This window comes from Globicephala melas, chromosome 3 (genome assembly GCF_963455315.2).
Source record: "Globicephala melas chromosome 3, mGloMel1.2, whole genome shotgun sequence".
In the NCBI taxonomy this organism is placed as follows: domain Eukaryota; kingdom Metazoa; phylum Chordata; class Mammalia; order Artiodactyla; family Delphinidae; genus Globicephala; species Globicephala melas.
In genome coordinates this window covers 116,019,833-116,039,057 of record NC_083316.1, presented here as the reverse complement: position 1 = coordinate 116,039,057, position 19,225 = coordinate 116,019,833, and the positions used below count along the sequence as shown (strand labels likewise).

General features: G+C 41.5%; 1 protein-coding gene across 1 annotated transcript in view; it reads right to left on the bottom strand.

The window, feature by feature from the left end:
* Positions 1-18,772, bottom strand: part of UBE2D2 (ubiquitin conjugating enzyme E2 D2) — a 57,593-nt gene extending 38,821 nt beyond the window's left edge. The window contains exon 1 of the mRNA XM_030869446.3: positions 18,292-18,772. Within this exon, the coding sequence (XP_030725306.1) occupies positions 18,292-18,315 (24 nt within the window). The 5' untranslated portion in view covers positions 18,316-18,772. The remainder of the gene's footprint in view (positions 1-18,291) is intronic.
* Between the last annotated feature and the right edge of the window lie 453 nt (positions 18,773-19,225).

The window sequence follows — 19,225 nt, the reverse complement described above, 5'->3', positions numbered from 1 at the left end:
CCACATGCCGCGGGGCAACTAAGCTGGCTTGCCACAACTACTGAGCTCATGAGCCTCAACTAGCGAGCCTGCGTGCTGCAAATTACAGAGCACACACGCTCTGGACCCTGTGTGCCACTAGAGAGAGAAAACAACCCCACATGCCATAACTAGAGAGAAGCCCACACACCACAATGAAAGATCCTGCGTGCCTCAGTGAAGATCCCACATGCTGCAACTAAGACCTGGTGCAGCCAAAAAATAAATAAAAAATAAAATAAAATAATTATGGGACATGATGGAGGTGCTACCTAACACTATGGTGGTAATCATTCTGCAATATGTAAGTATCAAATCCACACTGTGTAACAAACTTACACAATGTTATGTGTCAATTATATCTCAATAAATTTGGGGGGAAAAAAGAAAAAAATAAACAAAGCAGCTTATGAAGTTTATTTTGACAGGAAAAGGCAAGGACCCAAGTAAATGGTTATACTTCTCCTCAAAACAATCACATTTTTAGATTTCACATCCAACAAGCCTTTCCCTTACCCTCTACTCTTCCCTTCTTCCCTCCTCCTGTTGACTGGCCAAACGAATCTTCATAAAAAATTTCTTTGAATTAACATTTGGAAAAAATGTTAATATTACCCAACCATTTAGAACTATTTTTGATGAATCCAAAGAGGCAAAATTCTACTACAGAATTAAATTTTTAACAGGTGACCTTATCCAAGAAGTATGTTAGTACTAAGACAAAACTTACTACAACTTCCCCTGCAGTAAGTAATCTCCAAAGATGGGTGCCAACAATTTCTCCCCTCCCCGTAAGAACATACCACTCCTCTTATCAAGAAGTGGTCTACTTCCCTTCCCCTTGAATCCCAGCTGCCCTGGATCTTGCTTGACCAAAAAAAATTTAAATAAATATGACACCATGTCAGTTACAAGTCTACTGTTTAAGAGGCTTGACAGCTTTTCTTCCTGCTCTTTCATAGCTCTAAGCTACCACATAGGAGGTCCAGGCTATCTTGCTGGAAAGGCCATTTAGGGGGCAGTGGAGCACATTCCAGCCAATAGTCAGCAACAAGGCCCCAGACACGTGAGAGAGGTCTTCTTGGATCTTCTAACCCTGATGTCAGCTGAACACAGCCACAGGGATAACCCTGGCTGATAACACATGAAACAAAACCGCCAAGTCAATCCAGAATCCTGAGAAATAATAAATCACGTTGTTTTAAGTTTTGGAGTCATTTGTTATACAGCAAAGCTAAATGATAAATACCCCTATGTAGTCTCTAAAGATAATAGGCTCAATAATAGATCCTTCCAACAATTATCACCATACCAGTTTCTCAGCAAAACAACACCAAATTTCTAATTTTGCTAAATACTAAAATAAACAAACACACACACACACACAACCTCCCCCCCAACCTACCCTGCTACTGGAAGCTACTGGCCCAAGAGAAATATTTTTAATATTTTAAAATACTGTTAAGGGGTAAAGTCATGATAAAAGTAGTTTATTTCAAGTGATCCATATCCCTTCAGATTTGGCATCCCAGTATTTTGCCCAAGGTCCTTTATAAAACCAAATAATATTTAATCTTAGCAGGTATAAATATTTACCTAAAACCTCAATAATAAGGTAAATAATCAGCTACCCATCTTAGCTAAATTTAAAGAGAGCAGCCATTTTTAAACGTTACATATTGATCTAGGAGAAAATCACAAACTATTTAAAAAACACGTAGGGACTTCTCTGGTGGCGCAGTGGTTAAGAATCCGCCTGCCAATGCAGGGGACATGGGTTCAAGCCCTGGTCCAGAAAGATAAAAGATAGAAAAGAAAATATAGCAAGACTAGTCCAGACACTCCCCAAATTTATCTACAGATCCCACGAAATCTCCATCAAAATTCCAAATGCCTTTTTCTTAAAAAAAGAAACAACAAGCACAACCTAAAATTCATATGGGAATGCAAGGGATCCAAAAAACCAAAACAATCCTGGGAAAGAACAAAGTTGGAGGATTCACACTTTCTGATTTCAAAACTTAACACAAAGCGACAGTATTCAAGACAGTACGGTACTGACGTAAGAACAGGCATAGGTCAATGGAACAGAATTGAGAGTCTAGAAATAAACCCATACATCTATGGCCAATTGGTTTTTGACACAGCTGCCAAAACAATTCAATGTGGGAAAGAACAGTCTTTTCAACAAATGGTGCTAGGACAACAGGATACTCACATGAAAAAGATGAACTTAGACTCCTATCTCAAACTATATACAAAAATTAACTTAAAAATGGATTAAAGGCCACTATCTCATTCCATCAGGATGGTTACTATTAAAAAAAAAACAACCAACCAACCAACCAAACAAAAACAGAAAATAGTAAACGTTGGTGAGGATGTGGAGAATTTGGAACCCTTATGCATCACGGTGGTGGGGGAGGGGGAACGTAAAATGGTGTAGCCACTGTGGAAAACAGTATGGTAGTTGCTCAAAACTAAAAATAAAACTACTGGGGACTTCCCTGGTCGTGCAGCAGTTAAGAATCCGCCTGCCAATGTAGGCGACATGAGTTCAATCCCTGGTCCGGGAAGATCCCACATGCTGCAGAGCACTAAGCCCGTGCACCACAACTACTAAGCCTCGGCTCTAGAGCCCGTGAGCCACAATCACTGAAGTCCATGCGCCACAACTACTGAGGCTGCGCTCTAGAGCCCGCGAGCCACAACCACTGAAGCCCGCGCGCTCTAGGGCCCACGTACCACAGCTACTGAGCCCGCGTGCTGAAACTACTGAAGCCCACACACCTAGAGCTGGTGCTCTGCAACAAGAGAAGCCACCGCAATGAGAAGTCCGCGCACCGCAACGAAGAGTAGCCCCCACTCATTGCAACTAGAGAGAAGAAGCCCACAGGCAGCAACGAAGACTCAACGCAGCCAATAAATAAATTAATTATATATAAATAAATAAATATAATTACCATATGATCCAGCAATTCCAGTTCTAGGTATATACCCAAAATAACTGAAAGCAGGGTCTTGAAAAGATACACCCATGCTGACTACAGAATTATTCAGAATAGCTAAAATGTGTAAACAACCCAAGTGTCCAACAGCAGATGAATGGATAGGCAAATATGGTATATACATACAATGGAATAGTAAATAGCCTTCAAAAAGGAAGGAAACTCTGACAACATAGATGAACCCTGAGGACACTGTGCTAAGTGAAATAAATCAGTCACAAAAAGAGAAATACTGTATGAGTCCACTTCTATGAGGAACCCAGTCAAAACCATAGAGAGATAAAGTACAATGGTGGGTGCTTAAAGGCTAGGGAGAAATCAGGAGTCACTGTTTAATGGGTACAGACTCTCAGTTTTGAAAAACAAAGAGTTCTGGAGATGGAGTAGTAATGGTTGTACAACAATACAAATATACTTAATACCAATGAACTGTATATTTAAAAATGGTGAAAATGGTAAATCTTATATGTATTTTACAACAATTAAAAAATTGGGGCTTCCCTGGTGATGCAGTGGTTGAGAGTCTGCCTGCCGATGCAGGGGACATGGGTTCGTGCCCCGATCCGGGAGGATCTCACATGCTGCGGAGCGGCTGGGCCTGTGGGCCATGGCCGCTGTGCCTGCGCATCCGGAGCCTGTGCTCCACAACGGGAGAGGCCACAGCAGTGAGAGGACTGCGTACCGCAAAAAAAAAAAAAAAAAATAAAATTGGAAAAAACAGATCAAATACCTAAATGTAAGAGTTAAAACTATAAAATTCTTAGAAGGAAACAAAAAAATTAAAAATAAATTAACCATATGATCCAGCAATTCCACTCTGAGGTATATATCCAAGAGGAATGAAAACATACGTTAACACAAAAATTTTAAAATAAATGTTCATAGCAGTATCATTCTAATAGTTAAAAAATGAAAACAGGGCTTCCCTGGTGGAGCAGTGGTTGAGAGTCCGCCTGCCGAGGCAGGGGACACGGGTTTGTGCCCCGGTCTGGGAAGAGCCCACATGCCGCAGAGCGGCTGGGCCCGTGAGCCATGGCCGCTGAGCCTGCGCGTCCAGAGCCTGTTGCTCCGCAACGGGAGAGGCCACAACAGTGAGAGGCCCACGTACCGGGGGAAAAAAAAAAAAAAAAAGAAAACAACCCAAATGCCCATCAACTGATGAATGGAAAAAGGAAGTGTGGTAAATTCATACAATGGAATATTATTCAGCCATAAAAAGAAATTAACTACTGATATATACAACTTGGCTAAACCTTGAAAACTCTATGCCTAAACAAAAGAAGCCAGACACAAAAGGTCACATATTGTATGATTCTATTTACATGAAAGGTCCAGAATAAGCAAATCCATATAGATAGACTCAGGGACTTCCCTGGTGGTCCAGTGGTTAAGAATCGGTCTTGCGATGCAGGGGACGCCAGTTCAATTCCTGGTCAGGGAACTAAGATCCCACATGCCGAGGGGCAACTAAGCCTGTGCACCGCAACTACTGAGCCTGTGCGTCACAACTAGAGAGCCCACGTTCCACAACTACAGAGCCGACTCGCTCTGGAGCTGGCACGCCACAACTAGAGAGCCCATGTGCCACAACTACAAAGCCTGCGCCCTCTGGAGTCTGCGTGCTGCAACTAGAGAGTCCACGTGCCACAACTAATGAGCCTGCATGCCACTACTAGAGAGAAGCCCGCATGCTGCAACAAAGAGCCCGTGTGCCGCAATGAAAGATCCCACGTGCTGCAACTAAGACCCGATGCAGCCAATAAATAAATATTAAAAAAAAACTCAAAAAGACCAACTGAATGTTGAGTAAAATAAGTGAAAACTGACCTACACCACCAAACATCATGAAATTTCACAACATTGGGGACAAAGAAAATCTATAAGCTTCCAGAAAGGAAGGTGGTCACATATATAGGATCAGGAATCAGAATAGTTTGGGACTTAACAGCAATACTGGAAGCCAGAAGACAATGAAAGTACAGACTATAAAAGCAAAAGGAGAGCTTCCCTGGTGGTGCAGTGGTTGAGAATCTGCCTGCCAGTGCGGGGGACATGGGTTCAAGCCCTGGTCTGGGAGGATTCCACATGCTGCGGAGCAACTAGGCCCGTGAGCCACAACTACTGAGCCTGCGCGTCTGGAGCTTATGCTCCGCAACAAGAAAGGCCGCGACAGTGAGAGGCCCGCGCACTGCAATGAAGAGTGGCCCCTGCTCGCCGCAACTAGAGAAAGCCCACACACAGAAACGAAGACCCAGCACAGCCAAAAATAAATAAGTAAAATTTAAAAAAAGTAAAAGGAGTGCCACACTGGTGGTCCTACCTCACACTCCCAGATTAGATCAAGTCATGTTCATGATCCAATGCCACTACATTGTTACCTTCAAGTTGTTCTTCAAAGTCTGAACAATCTTCTTAACCTTGTATTAATGGTTTATGTGACCTCATACAATTTAATTTTCATATCAAGTTATAGGTTCAACAATAGAGGAACTGAAATAAGACTTGGATATACTGAAAAAAAATATTGCATAAGCATGTTTTGGGATTGTCACTGTAAGTTAAACAAATTTTTATTCATTAGAGATTTGCCCTGTAGTGATAAAAATAAATGGTATAACTATTTCTCTTTGAAAGGAATTCAAATTTCTGTTTTAAACCAATTTAATCAGTGTTTTAAACATGTGGGCAATGATTTCAAGTCAACCTTGAAATGGATATAAATATCATGGCAATTCACAATTTTAAAAAGAGTTCACAAGCATGTATGATATACTCCTGGTAAGCTCAATTACTTCAAAGTGGATTTTATTACTTCTAGTCAACAAAAGTGAAACACAATGCTTAAAGTATAAATAACCTTTCAATGGACAGGAATCTAGCCTACTACTTAACTCAGTGATGATATAGTATTGCCTTGATGCAATAGGTAAAGTAGGGGAGGTTTCACAAGTAATTCCCCATTACTTACAACAATGTACCTTTATCAAAACATGAATATTTCTAAATATATGCAAAGATCCCAAGCTCATAAATTACCAAAAGAAGCCATGGCTCCTGACTAAACTTTAACACTGAAGCTAAATTAGGTAGGTCTGAATCTTAAACTGGATAGTAAGTACCTAGGTGTTGGTCACATCAGTATCTAAAACTTTCTGTAGACATAAAAATACTTCATAATAAAAGATTAAGTTTCGGGACTTTAAATTATGGTTCCTTCCAACTATTTCTAAGAATGGAGACTAGTTTATACAGGTTACTAGTATAATTATCAAAATTGTCTCATAATAATAACACTAAACTAAAATTATGGTTTTAGTTTTTTCCAAAAATGGGCTATAGAAAATGCCATATTCCCTAACTGGGAAAAGTGCATGTGGTCACAATCACTAGATTGATTTTTCCATATGTGTTTTAAGTAACAATTAGCATTATTATTTTAAACAGTTTTTAATCTAAATATTTATGTCAAACAAGTCCTATATTGTAATTTGTTTTTTAAAATAGTGAGGCTATCCACAGGGGAATGGGCATGACCCAGTGCAGGATGTCCAAGATAGGACAGAGTTAAGAAGGGCATCCCTAGGAGAGACGGGGACAAAGAATCGTTATCTATGCAGGTGGGCCACAGCAATGGGAAGTTGATTATACACAGGGGAATTGATCAAATGAGTAAATACATTAACGGAAGCCAGGTTTTTCACTGTAAGAAAAGGAATACCAATATTGAAAGGAAAAAATACGGGGTGAAACCTATGGTACTGGACTGGAATTAGAGGCACCGGTGTGAACTCATGGTTTTTGATATATATAGAGAAAAGTAAATCTATACATACACATATTCCCCTAGCTACATCCACTGATTACACTGAGAAAGCCTGGAAACAGTGAGATTCCAAAAGCAATGAGCATACCTAGCATCCAGATCTTGGTTTCTAAATACCATTCACCAATAAAAAGACCAAGGGATCCTTGGAAAAATAGATGATAACAGAGCTAGAGCAGGGAAGGTAGAAGAAAATGCAGGAAACATCTTTTTGTGCCAGAACTTAAAGAAGTGCTCAAATGATGGGGAAAAAAGCAAACTGGGGACAATTTGAGGATTAAAGTAAATAATAATAAATTATTAAAACCCACATGAATAAAATAGGAAATCATGAGTCCATACAAATATAAACTTTAAAATGAGTAAGTTAAAATTTTTGAGTAACAGCGTGGCACCCAGACTCCAGGTTGGCTCCCAACGATCCTGAACTCCTAGTATTCACACCCTTGTGCAGTCTTCCCTGCCACACTGTACCAGGGGTAATCTGTGAGGCCAACAGAACATGGCAGAAGTGATGGTACGCCTGTCGATTCTGAGATTAGGTTATAAAAGATACTACAGGCTTTCACTTGGATGCTCTATCTCTCTTAGATCACTCTGAGGGAACCCAGCTGCTATGTCTTAAGCACACTCAGGCAGCTCTGAGTCGGAGAAACCCACGTGGGGAGGAAATGAGTCTGTAAGTCCAGCAACCCACAAGGAACTGAGATCCGCCAACAACCACGGAGTGAGCTTGGAAGGAGATCCTCTAGTCTTCAGAGTACTGCAACCCTCGGCAACAGCTTGGCTGCAACCTCAAAAAAGACCCTGAGGGCTTCCCTGGTGGCGCAGTGGTTGGGAGTCCGCCTGCCGGTGCAGGGGACGCGGGTTCGTGCCCCAGTCTGGGAGGATCCCGCATGCCGTGGAGCTGCTGGGCCCGTGGGCCATGGCCGCTGGGCCTGTGCGTCCGGAGCCTGTGCTCCGCGACAGAAGAGGCCACACAGTGAGAGGCCCGCGCGTACCGCAAAAAAAAAAAAAAAAAAAAAAGACCCTGAGCCAGAACCACCCAGCTTTTAGCCATTCTTGGATTCCCAATCTTCAGAATCTATGTGATAATAAATGTTTATTGTTTTAAGCAGCTAAGTTTTAGGGTATTTCCTTATGCAGCAATAGATAAAGAGTAAAAACAGAAGAAGTACATATATTCAAAGCAACTCCATACAAATTATTTACTCATTACAAAAGGAAAAAGAGTAACTTTACAGTATGAAACCTGGTAGATATCACCTTAATCAAGTGATGGAAGTGAAAATTCTCAGTAATGGGTCAAACTGAAACTGTATACCACCTGACAGGATGGAATGAAAAGAATCCAACCAAAATCATGTACCACTTGATAGGATGTAGAGACAGACATAGCATTGCTTCTGTGACATTCCTGCCAAAGATGCATGACCTAAATCTAATCACAAGGAAATATCAGAAAAACACAAACTGAGAGACATTCTGCAAAATAACTGGACTCTAATCTTTAAAAGTGTCAAGGTCATAAAGCAACTACACTTTAATTTAAAAAAAGTGTTGAGGTCATGAAGCAAAGGAAAGACTAAGGAATTAAAGAAAACTAGAGATAGATAACTAAATGCAACAAGTAACTACAGACTGGATTCTTTCCTATAAAGGACATTATTGGAACAACTGGCAAAACTTAAATGGAGTCTGACGATTAGATAGCAGTAGTATCTCAATGGAAATTTCCTAATTTTGATGGTTATACTGCGATTATGTAGCAGAATGTCCATTTTGTAAGAAATACACATTAAAGTATTTGGGGTTGATGAGTCATCATGTTGGCACCTTACTCTGAAATGGTTAAAGAAAAAGATGTTCTAGGTATTGTATTTGCAACTTCCCTGGTAGGTTTGAGATTGTTTCAAAATTTTAGAAAGATAAAAACAAAATCAGAAAAGCCCAACTGTAATTACAGCAGTCACTTTATTAGAATTTGGGGATTAGATGGCATACAGCATTGAATGGTCCCTAAAACGGTATGTGGCACATCTTAATTACTTGGACCTATAAATGTTACCTTATTTGGAAAAAGGGTCTTTGTAAACATAATTAAATTAAGGATCTTGAGATAAGATCATCTTGGATTACATGGGTGGGCCCTAAGTGTAAGATCAAGTGTCCTTATAAGAGATAAAAGAGAAGACCACACACAGAGAAGGTAGTGTGAAGATGAAGGCAGAGACTGAAGTGATGCGGCCACAAACCAAGGAATGCTTACAGTCACCAGAAGCTGGAAGAGGCAAGGAAGGATCCTCCCACAGAGCTTCCAGAGGGAGTGTGGCCCTGAAGGTATGCTCATTTTGGACATTTGGCCTCCAAAACTGTGAGAGAATAGATTTCTGTTGTTTTAAGCCACTCAGTTTTTTGTAATTTATTACAGCAGCCCTATGAAACTAATACAGATGGTATAAATGAGGACATTTAATCTAAAGAAAATCACTCACTCCCATTAGCATACTATTATTTTAAGAAACCTATTTCTAAACTGTTATCACTGCAGCTTCTGTAAAATTCAGCTTTGATTTCAAATGTTTTATCTGCTATACGCCCTTAAGAAGTTGGCAAAGGAGTGCTATCACTTATATAGGCACTGATGTTCTACAGGTGGTGCGGGGACATGCTCAAAGGACAGCAGCAGATACTTCTATTACAAGATTATGTTAAGAGAACTGTTTTCACGTCTAGGCTTACAAAAGTATCACATTTATTGAAAACGTATTAAGATAACAATAGTTAGAACTTTGTTGAAGAAAAAATTTGGAAGTCAGTCCCTTTTTTTCATTTAGAAATGTTAGAAAACATCACCTTACAACATCAGGGTATATTTTTTTCCCTTTTCTTTCTTGGTTGGGGTACCAATGAAGGTGAAATGCTAAACAGACACTTAACACTGACACCTAAGATTTCAAGATTCTACCAATTTCATGGGTCATCATTACTGGGCAGTTAAGCCAGTGGTAATTAATATTAAAAACTATCTTTTGGGTTTCCCTGGTGGCACAGTTGTTAAGAATCCGCTTGCCAATGCAGGGGACACAGGTTCGAGCCCTGGTCCAGGAAGATCCCACATGCCGCGGAGCAATTAAGCCCGCGTGCCACAACTACTGAGCCTGCGCTCTAGAGCCCGCGAGCCACAACTACTGAGCCTGCGTGCCACAACTACTGAAGCCCATGCGCCTAGAGCCCGTGCTCCGCAACGAGAAGCCACCGCAATGGGAAGCCCGCACACCACAATGAAGAGTAGTCTCTGCTCACTGCAACTAGAGAAAGCCCGCGTGCAGCAATGAAGACCCAACGCAGCCAAAAATAAATAAATTAAATAAATAAGTTTAAAAAAAAAACAAAAAACAAAAAACTATCTTTTACATGGTCCATATTTTCTTTCTACTCATCCCCCACAGGCTTGCAGGGTATGTGACACTATCCTCATTCTATAGGCAAGGAAGCTGAGGCCAAAAAAAAATCAGTGAAGTAACTTGCCTAAGGCCACAGGGTTAGAACATGACTCAGTAGGCATGTTGCTCCAAAATCCTACTATTTTTTTCCACTATACCACTTGCTGTTGACTTTCATTAAATGTTGCTGGCAAAAACTGAATGCCTACTATACATCAGGTACTGGGAATATAATAAGTAAGACAGGGACTTTGCCCAGAAGAGCTCAGTCTAGAGCGGGTAATAATCAATCATGTCTACATACTAAGAAACAGTTCTACAGCAGAATCCTACTGCCTGCATTACTGGGGCATGTTTCACAGAGAAGCAGTCTGTTGGATCTCCAAGGATGCAGAAAGAATTCAGGAGGAGAGAGTGGGTTGAGAAGGCATAAAGAAAAGCACAAAGACTAAAGGAAAATAATTCTGAGAAAGATCAATTAGAACTGTTTCAATTACACTAATATTTCTCATGAGACACTAACATGTATTATAGGAATAAAAATGGCAATCTTTTTGTCCTAAATTTTATCTACTTTTAATATGTCTTTAAGAAATACTACATATTTCCACGAATTTAAAGCAATAATTTGCCTCAAGAAACTTGCACACCACAAAGCAAATTATATGTGTTCCGATGCATAAACAGCATTTAACCATGGGTATTACCTGACTTCAGTGAACTATCCTGTTTATTATCATAATTCAATATATATTTGAGAAGTTATTTAATCAAAGCTTATTGAATACTAAATATTTCTACATTCCCCATGGACTTATAGCTAGAATATGGAAGGGTTTTGTTTGTTTGTTTTGTTTTGTTTTGCGGTACGCGGGCCTCTCACTGTTGTGGCCTCTCCCGTTGCAGAGCACAGGCTCCAGACGCGCAGGCTCAGTGGCCACGGCTCACAGGCCCAGCTGCTCCGTGGCATGTGGGATCCTCCCGGACTGGGGCACGAACCCGTGTCCCCTGCATCGGCAGGCGGATTCTCAACCACCGCGCCACCAGGGAAGTCCCATGGAAGTTTTAAATGAAAAGCAGAGTCCTTTGATTCTTAAGCCCGAAAAACCAGATTATTTTAAAATAAACATGAGCAAAGCATATACTTTTTATTTTTTAATTAGGTGATCTGTCTGCCCATGAGACAATTAATAATGTTGGTAGTGGCCTAATTGCATGAATATTGCAAAACATGCAGTTTTAATTCTTTCTTTTGTTGTAGTGCACCTGCCTGAAAAAATTTTCACATTATACTATAATGAAAACAATACAGAGTAACACATCGTCTTTTTCTTTTGGCCATGCCACACGGCTTGTGGGATCTTAGTTCCCTAACCAGGGATCAAACCCAGGCCCTCAGCAGTAAAGCGTGGAGTCCTAACCACTGGACCGCCAGGGAATTCCCAAGAGTAACACATTTAGTGCAGCACCTGATGAGGATCCCTTTCATTTTCTTAAAATACTATTCTTTAGGTGTTTGTTACTTTATAGCAAAATGACAATGAATAATGTTTCATCTTAATATATTTTGTTTTTAAGTTAATTTACCTATTTTTGTGCTTGTATATTATATATTGATTATGTTAATTAGCTTACCTAATTGACAGCCATTTGTGCTGTCAATTTTAATCCAAGTGTGCATTATTTCATGAACTTTTGTTTGTATCCATAAATAATATTAGTTTGAAAAGTGTTCTAATAACGTTAGGAAATACTAACATTATTAGAACACTAGATATGAGAAAGGAGGAGAAAGTTTATCAAAAGTTAAGGGAAATGAGTAATAATGTGAGTATAATCACACTAAGTGTTACAAAACTGAGGTATCCATTGAATTTGGCAATTAAGTAATCATCAGTGACCTTACTGAACAGTCCCAGAACAGTGAACAGACACTATTCTGTCAAGAATTTTGGCACTGAAATGCCAGAGATGGAAGGGATAAAGAGGAGGAAGGAAAGGAATCAGCTCTAGGGGAGAGGAGAGTTTAAAAGTTTTTTTTTTAGGATGAGGAAAGTCTTAGACAAGTTTGGATGCTTAGGAGAGTCAGAGAAGAGATTAGAACTAGGAGAGCAGGGACAATTACTAGAGAGCAAGGACCTGGCAAAAAGAATAGGATGAAAAAAAAGTTAGCTTGCAATGGGTAAAGTATAGATTCTTCAGAGACAAAAGGGAAGAAGAGCAATGACTAAGGTATATACTTGGAGCAATGGCTGGCTCCATAGTCAAGATCGAATGCATTTGAATCCTGGCTTTTCCTATCATAGCCATATAATCACAGGCAAGTTTGTTTACTTCTCCAAATCTCCATTTTCTCTTCTAACCTGGGGAGAACAGAATTTTCATAGGGTTGTTCAGAAGATTCAGTCATTCTGATACAGAGTGAGTACTCTAAAGATGGTAGCTGTGGTGTTTGGTTTTTCTTTTTCTTTTTAAAGGCCTCAAAGGAAATTTGAAAGAATTCACACAAATTTCTATTTCCTCTACAGAATAGGTAATTGGGTCACCTACTGAGATTAAAACAGAATGTTTAAGGAGACGGGACAGTGATTCTTAGTCTTTTGGAGAGATTAAAAAACCCATTTGAAAAAAAAAAAAACCATTTGACTATGATGAAAGATATATGGAGGACAGAACATCAAAAATTTGCATAGTTTCTTATTTTTCTGCTTTTTGGAATTAAAACATTGAAACCCCCCCCCCAAAAAATCTACATAGTTTTAAGGGAATTCATAGACACCTCTCCAACAATAACAAGAGATGTTGAGGAAAAAATATTCTGGTTCCAGGGCATAGTTTAAATATCCAATTGTTCAAACAAAAGAAAAAGATTGCATCCTCTGGATTTACATACCTAACGACTACCTACGAGTATAGGGCCTGCCAGAAAAGACACTGGGCACAGTCAAAAAACCCAGGTTCTTTATCCAGCCCTACAAAGTCACATGGCCTTTTCAGACAGTAGCTCTGAGAGGTGATGCAGTGCTAAAATTTTCTGATTCTATTACTTGAAATTTCACTTGACTGTGCAGACAAAAGAACAAATGGTACTTTATTTCCTATGTCATAGTTTAACATGATTTTGAAGGTTAGTCTGGGAACCTAACCACCAAAATTTTATTTCTACAGAAAAAACAAGTGTGCTCCTTCATTTCTGGGATGAGGCTGCAGAGGTTGCTGGCAGCATCAGGCATGAGTCAGGTATTCCTATCCTGGGAACTGCCTAGGATATTTCAGCAGCCCTCTCTCTCTGGACTAAAATATCCAGAATTGGGCTTTGTCAAAACTTCCTCCTTGTCAGTCAGCAGTACAGTAATACACACTGGGAGACTTAAAAAAAAAACCCTAGATTTATTAAGTTAATGACGGCTGTTTAAATTACATTTAAATAGCAACCCAGAAGAGCCAAATAAAGTTTCTCAATTCAATGAACCTTTGCGAAACAAAAAATCCTTTTCTAAAGGAAAAAATAAAAATCTTCCCTGAGATTTCAAGAAGCTTATCTTTTGGAGTAAGAAGGTATGTCTGGGGCTTCCCTGGTGGCGCAGTGGTTGAGAATCCGCCTGCCAATGCAGGGGACACGGGTTCGAGCCCTGGTCCGGGAAGATCCCACATGCCGTGGAGCAACTAAGCTCGTGCACCACAACTACTGAGCCTGTGCTCTAGAGCTCGCAAGCCACAACTACTGAGCCCGTGTACCACAACTATTGAAGCCCGCACGTCTAGAGCCCGTGCTCTGCAACGAGAGAAGCTACCACAATGAGAAGCCCACGCACCACAACGAAGAGTAGCCCCCACTCGCCGCAACTAGAGAAAAGCCTGTGCGCAGCAACGAAGACCCAACACAGCCAAATAAATAAATAAATAAAAAGGATGTCTGCTTTCCAAGATAAAACTAATTCAAACAGTCATCTTCTGTCAACCATTTATTATACTGAAGTTCCAAATACTCAAGACTATTTGCTAATTTGTTTCATCATTTTGACTGGAATTCACTGGATCCTTACCTCTGATAAGATTAATGCAATGTATGATATCACACTTCTAGTACAGTATTTTAAAATAATCTTAAAATTAGTACTGTTACAATGTTACAACTCCTTTCCCATATCCTTAAAAATCACCCTTTGGTAACTGGCAATCTTAGACATTTTGAAAGTATGTAGTCTACAGAAAGATGATTCATAACATGAAACAGGATCACAATGAAGTTAAGAGTTAAGATGTAAACTCCTACCATGGGATCAATGCATCTACTAAATTGGCTTTTCCTATGACTATAACCATATAAAACTTCACCAAAGAAGTTAATTAGAAGTTTACAAAAAACTACTGATACTTAATTGTACCCATTTACATAAAACAATACTTTGACACTTTTAAAAAGACAAAGTATGGTTTAAATGATTTAATCCTTACACTCCTGGTTACTTGCTGAACCTCAATCTTCGGTTATTTTTAATTCATATACTGAACTGGTGCCTACCAATCTACAAAAAAGTGTGGTGATGTCTTTTGGTTTTGTTGTTTTTAATTTGAATTGGCTGCCAAAAATCTGGATTTGTGGCTTCCCTTAAAAAAAAAAAATCTGGCAACTTTGGGCACAGATCCTGGCAATAGCAACATTTGGAGGGAGCTGAATAGCAGCTGCCCTCTTCTAATAGCACATGCAATTTCTAGCTCCCTCCAATTCTCTTTGCTCACTTTGGTCACCTGCCTAGCCATCAGAGTTTGAAATCTTTATTTTACTGGAAAATTGACTGACTGGGCTTTTCAGGGGCCTTAAGACCTTTAATCATAGAAATACAGTAAATCAAGTGATAGCCCTGGCATTAAAGCTATGTATTCCAAATGTTAACTATAACTAGCACGACACCATTAAAATGTACAAGGCACTATCATTGTTAAGAGCTTTTTAGCATCTTAACTTTGGTCTGTCTTCAATTCTTCAAAGAATCATGATATTCAGCCTTTTACCCTTCCTCAAAATAAAGAAATTAACCTTGTATTTCAATATTATGGCACGCTAAGAGCAACAAAAAGCTTCCTGCATCTGTATAACAAAGGTAAAGAAGAAAAACAGGAAGCAAGTAAAAAAAGGTCTCTGATCAGTCAGACCACACAGTTCACAGAACACATGAAGCCCTCTTCACTCAGAGCCTACTGGATCTTATTTTAGACATAATTTTAATAAGCTCAGTGATCTGGTTTCCCAGCCCACAACAGATGAGAGGCAGCCAACTGGAAAAGGGCTGGGGGTGGTGCTGCTAGAGGCAGACACTCAAAGCATCAAAATCAAAGCTGAAGACTGATAATGTCAGCAGAAAACCTCAAAACGTAGCAGGCTGGGGCCAATTGGTGTAGATACGAACAATCCCAAAGGGTCCCAATCCCTGCACAGAACTACAATGGATGTTCAAAATGAAACCTCTTTGGTAAACTCTGTTAAAGCATAGGTCAGTTGACCTTAAAGTATATATCAAAATAAAGTCCACCAAAAGCTTTTTCCAAAAAAGTCATGGCATTTAAAGGACTGTCAGATTCACAGAACACTATTTCCCTCTGTCAATGAAACACAAGATACTGAATTCCTAAAGATGCCACATGTCAAAAGTATTTGTTCTTAATAAAATTTTATTAGAACCCAGATGCAGTAGTTCATGATATCTGAAGTTGAGAGGTATTTAAGCAGAACTATTTTCTCAGAGAATAGCAACTGAGAAGGTTCAAGACCAAGATCAGTTATGTAAGCCAAGTATGTCTTTGGGGGATTCCATCGCAGATACATTACTAGGGCTGAGGGTGAGATAGGACTGGTCTTATCCAAGTCTGCATTCAATTTAAAATTGGTGTCATACAAAAAGTTAGGGGAAAAAAATCTCCATTTTGTTTTCACAATCTTATTGACTATGACTAGTATGTACATCAAAAATAAATTTTATTTTTCTAATCCCTGGCAGTCTCAGAAGTTGAGCCATACTTTGAGGATGGCTCTAGGTTATAAACCAGGTGAAAAAAGGTTAATACTGAGTTTTAAAAGTTCAAATTATCATTGTGTACACTTGATTTTCCTTATTAAAATTTTAATAAGGGCATCTTTTAGAGAAAATCTAGAGAACATGTAGTATTCAAAAGAAATCATATTATTGGAGGCAAGGATATTAGAAGATTAAAATGCATGTTTTGAGTGCTAGTTCCTTTTCTGAAAAAACCTCCATAACATACATATCAGAGTAGAGATTAAAGGCTACATTTCTTGATTTGTAAGTGATCGCACATTATACTCACTCTTCTTCAGGTTTTAAAAATAAGGCCACAATCTTCCACAAGTATAATCTTGAATTGATAACTTCTCAATTAGTCTTTAAAATCTCATAACTCCTTAAAGCCTTAAAAATGCATATGTATTATTTACTTGGAAGACCTGTCCTCAGTGTGCTCCTGCTCCTTAAATGGTTAAGAGATCTTTGCTTAAAGTTCAAGCTTCTTTTAACAAATAACCGGCTTCATTTTAGTAGATTTACTCTGTCTAAAGTCTGCCCTTTTTCATCTGATAGAAATCAAAGTCAAAAGAAGTTGGTGAGGATCTAACCTAATTTACAGTAACCATTGGGATTAATTCCACATTAAAGGTCTTTGATCAAGAATGAAACGAAGACAAGCTGCTGAGCTGAGGTGTTTAAACTGACCAAACCTGCATTTTCACTGAGTTTAAGGCAAGGTGAAAATTGGTTCTCTTCCCCTTGCATCTCTATCCCATCCTTTAGGATGGATAATCCCAGGATCTACTTCTTACTGGCTAGAGGTTTAATACAGCCTCTCCAAGTAGCCAAGTGAAACACCAAACAAAAATCACCAGTGCCGCTTCCCCACTTCTGAGAAGAAGAAGGAAAAAAAGATAGTGAGAGGTAATAGGAGGTTACAATATTACAGGGAAGGGAAAAAACCCTAAACTTTAAGCTAAACCCATACTCCAGAGCAATATTAGAAAAACCTCTGTAGAGGCAACTACAAATAAATAACCCTTCATCCTAAAGGGCAAAGAAATCCTTCCTAATGGAAAAAGGTAGCAAAATACCTCCTCCATTAAAAGGATCTCCCTGAACATATCACCTAATTTAAGCGTTAAAATCCGTTTTGCGAAGAGAATGTAAAAAGAAACTTTATGAAATTCTCTCCAGTGGTTTTCAATTTTCAGGTTTCTACCTCTACCCTTGACAATTTAACAGGTTTTCTATTAAATCCATTCCTGCAAACTGAAGTGTCAGTTTCTGACTACATTTGGCAACCTCAAGGAATAAAACGCTTCTCCCTCTACTTCCCTCCTGCCTCATAAAAGTCATGTTTATTTCCTCCTGAACTTCCTACTCTTAACAGTTTCTAGAAGAGTTAAGTGGACCGAAGCGTGCGGCCACTAAGAGGCAAGTGAACTCCAGAAATATTTGTGGATCGGACAAAAAGGCTTCCTCAGTCTGCCTGAGATACGGGCCCCAAGCTCAAGCGGTTCTGTGGAGGAAGCCTAGGCAAGTGGGGGTAGGGGTTTTATTGGCAGAGATGGGGCATAGAGCCCTTTCGACCTCCGTCGATGGGGCCGCCCAACGCCCCAGTCCCAGCACCCCCTCCCGGCACGGCCGGACAATGGCCCTCTGGCACAGCAGTCCCAGGCCGGGGAGAGGCCCTGGGACTCCATACCACGCGGGGCCTAGAGAGGAGGCCGGGAAGGAACGCTGAGCCGGCGAACATACCTCCGGCCTAAGCGCGGGCATTGCGCCCGGGCCTCCGTGGGCGCCATCACTGGGAGTGGGGTGTGAAGGCAGCCCGGCCGGGGCATCGCCGGCAGCCGGGTCCAAAGAAGCTGCGAGCCCGGCGGAGGCGACGGCGGGAAATGCAGGCCGCAGCCTGCTCAGCCGACCCACCCGGCAGCCCGACCCGCCAAAGCCGACCTTTGGCAGCTTACCTTGTGGATTCTCTTCAGAGCCATCGTGGGAGGCAGGTGGAGGCGGCCCCCGGGGCGGGAACAGGGGCAGGGGAGGGACGGGGAAGGGACGAGGGGGCGCGAGGCCGCCTCGGTGATCGCGGGTCGGCCGGAGACGATGGGGAGTTCCGGAGCGCGGGTCCGGCGGGACGGACTTGGGGCCGTGGCCCACTCGGCTCCTGAGCCTGCCGCAGGGGTCACCGCATCACCCGGCGGCGGCCCCTTTATGCGCTGCCGCCCGAGCCGCCGCCGCCGCCACCGCGGTAGCTGCCTCTTCCTTCTAGGCTCAGCGCCGCCTCCTCAGCCGCCGCGGATCCCTCCGCCAGGGAGCAAGAGCCCAGGCCTCGGGCTCGGCCGGCGCCTCTGGGTCGGACGGTCGGAGGGACTGCTTGCTGCAGGTGGACCGAGGGACGCGCGGGCGGGCGGCGCCGCCGGGGTGGGGCAGGCGGAGCGCGGGGTGGGCCCAGGCCGAGGGGCAGGTCGGGAGAGCGGGGATTGGCGGGCCGGGGAGGGAGGGCTGGGCCGCGCCGGCGGCGGAGGGATACGGGCCGCCCCTGTGAGTACCTTACGCGCTGTCGCCGTCGCTGCCACGGCCGCCGAGACGATGACGCCGAGAAGCGCAAGGAGGAGATCTCGCGAGACCTGTGGTGCGGGTCGCAGAAGCTCTTTCGCTCGCTACGACCGATGAGTCCCTTACTTGTTTGTGGTCCCTCATTCGCGTGACACCTGAGATCAATAAACGTTAAAAGCGAATGTTTTTCAGATCACCCGACCATCCCCAGAGCGTAGACGGACCCGGGAAGAGCGCTTAGGTCCATTGCAATGTTCCTGAAGGAGGAAGGGACTTGTCCAAGGTCACACAGCTCCACAGTGGCAAAGCTGGGACTTCCCTGAAGTCGAGAGTTTCGTCAGATCC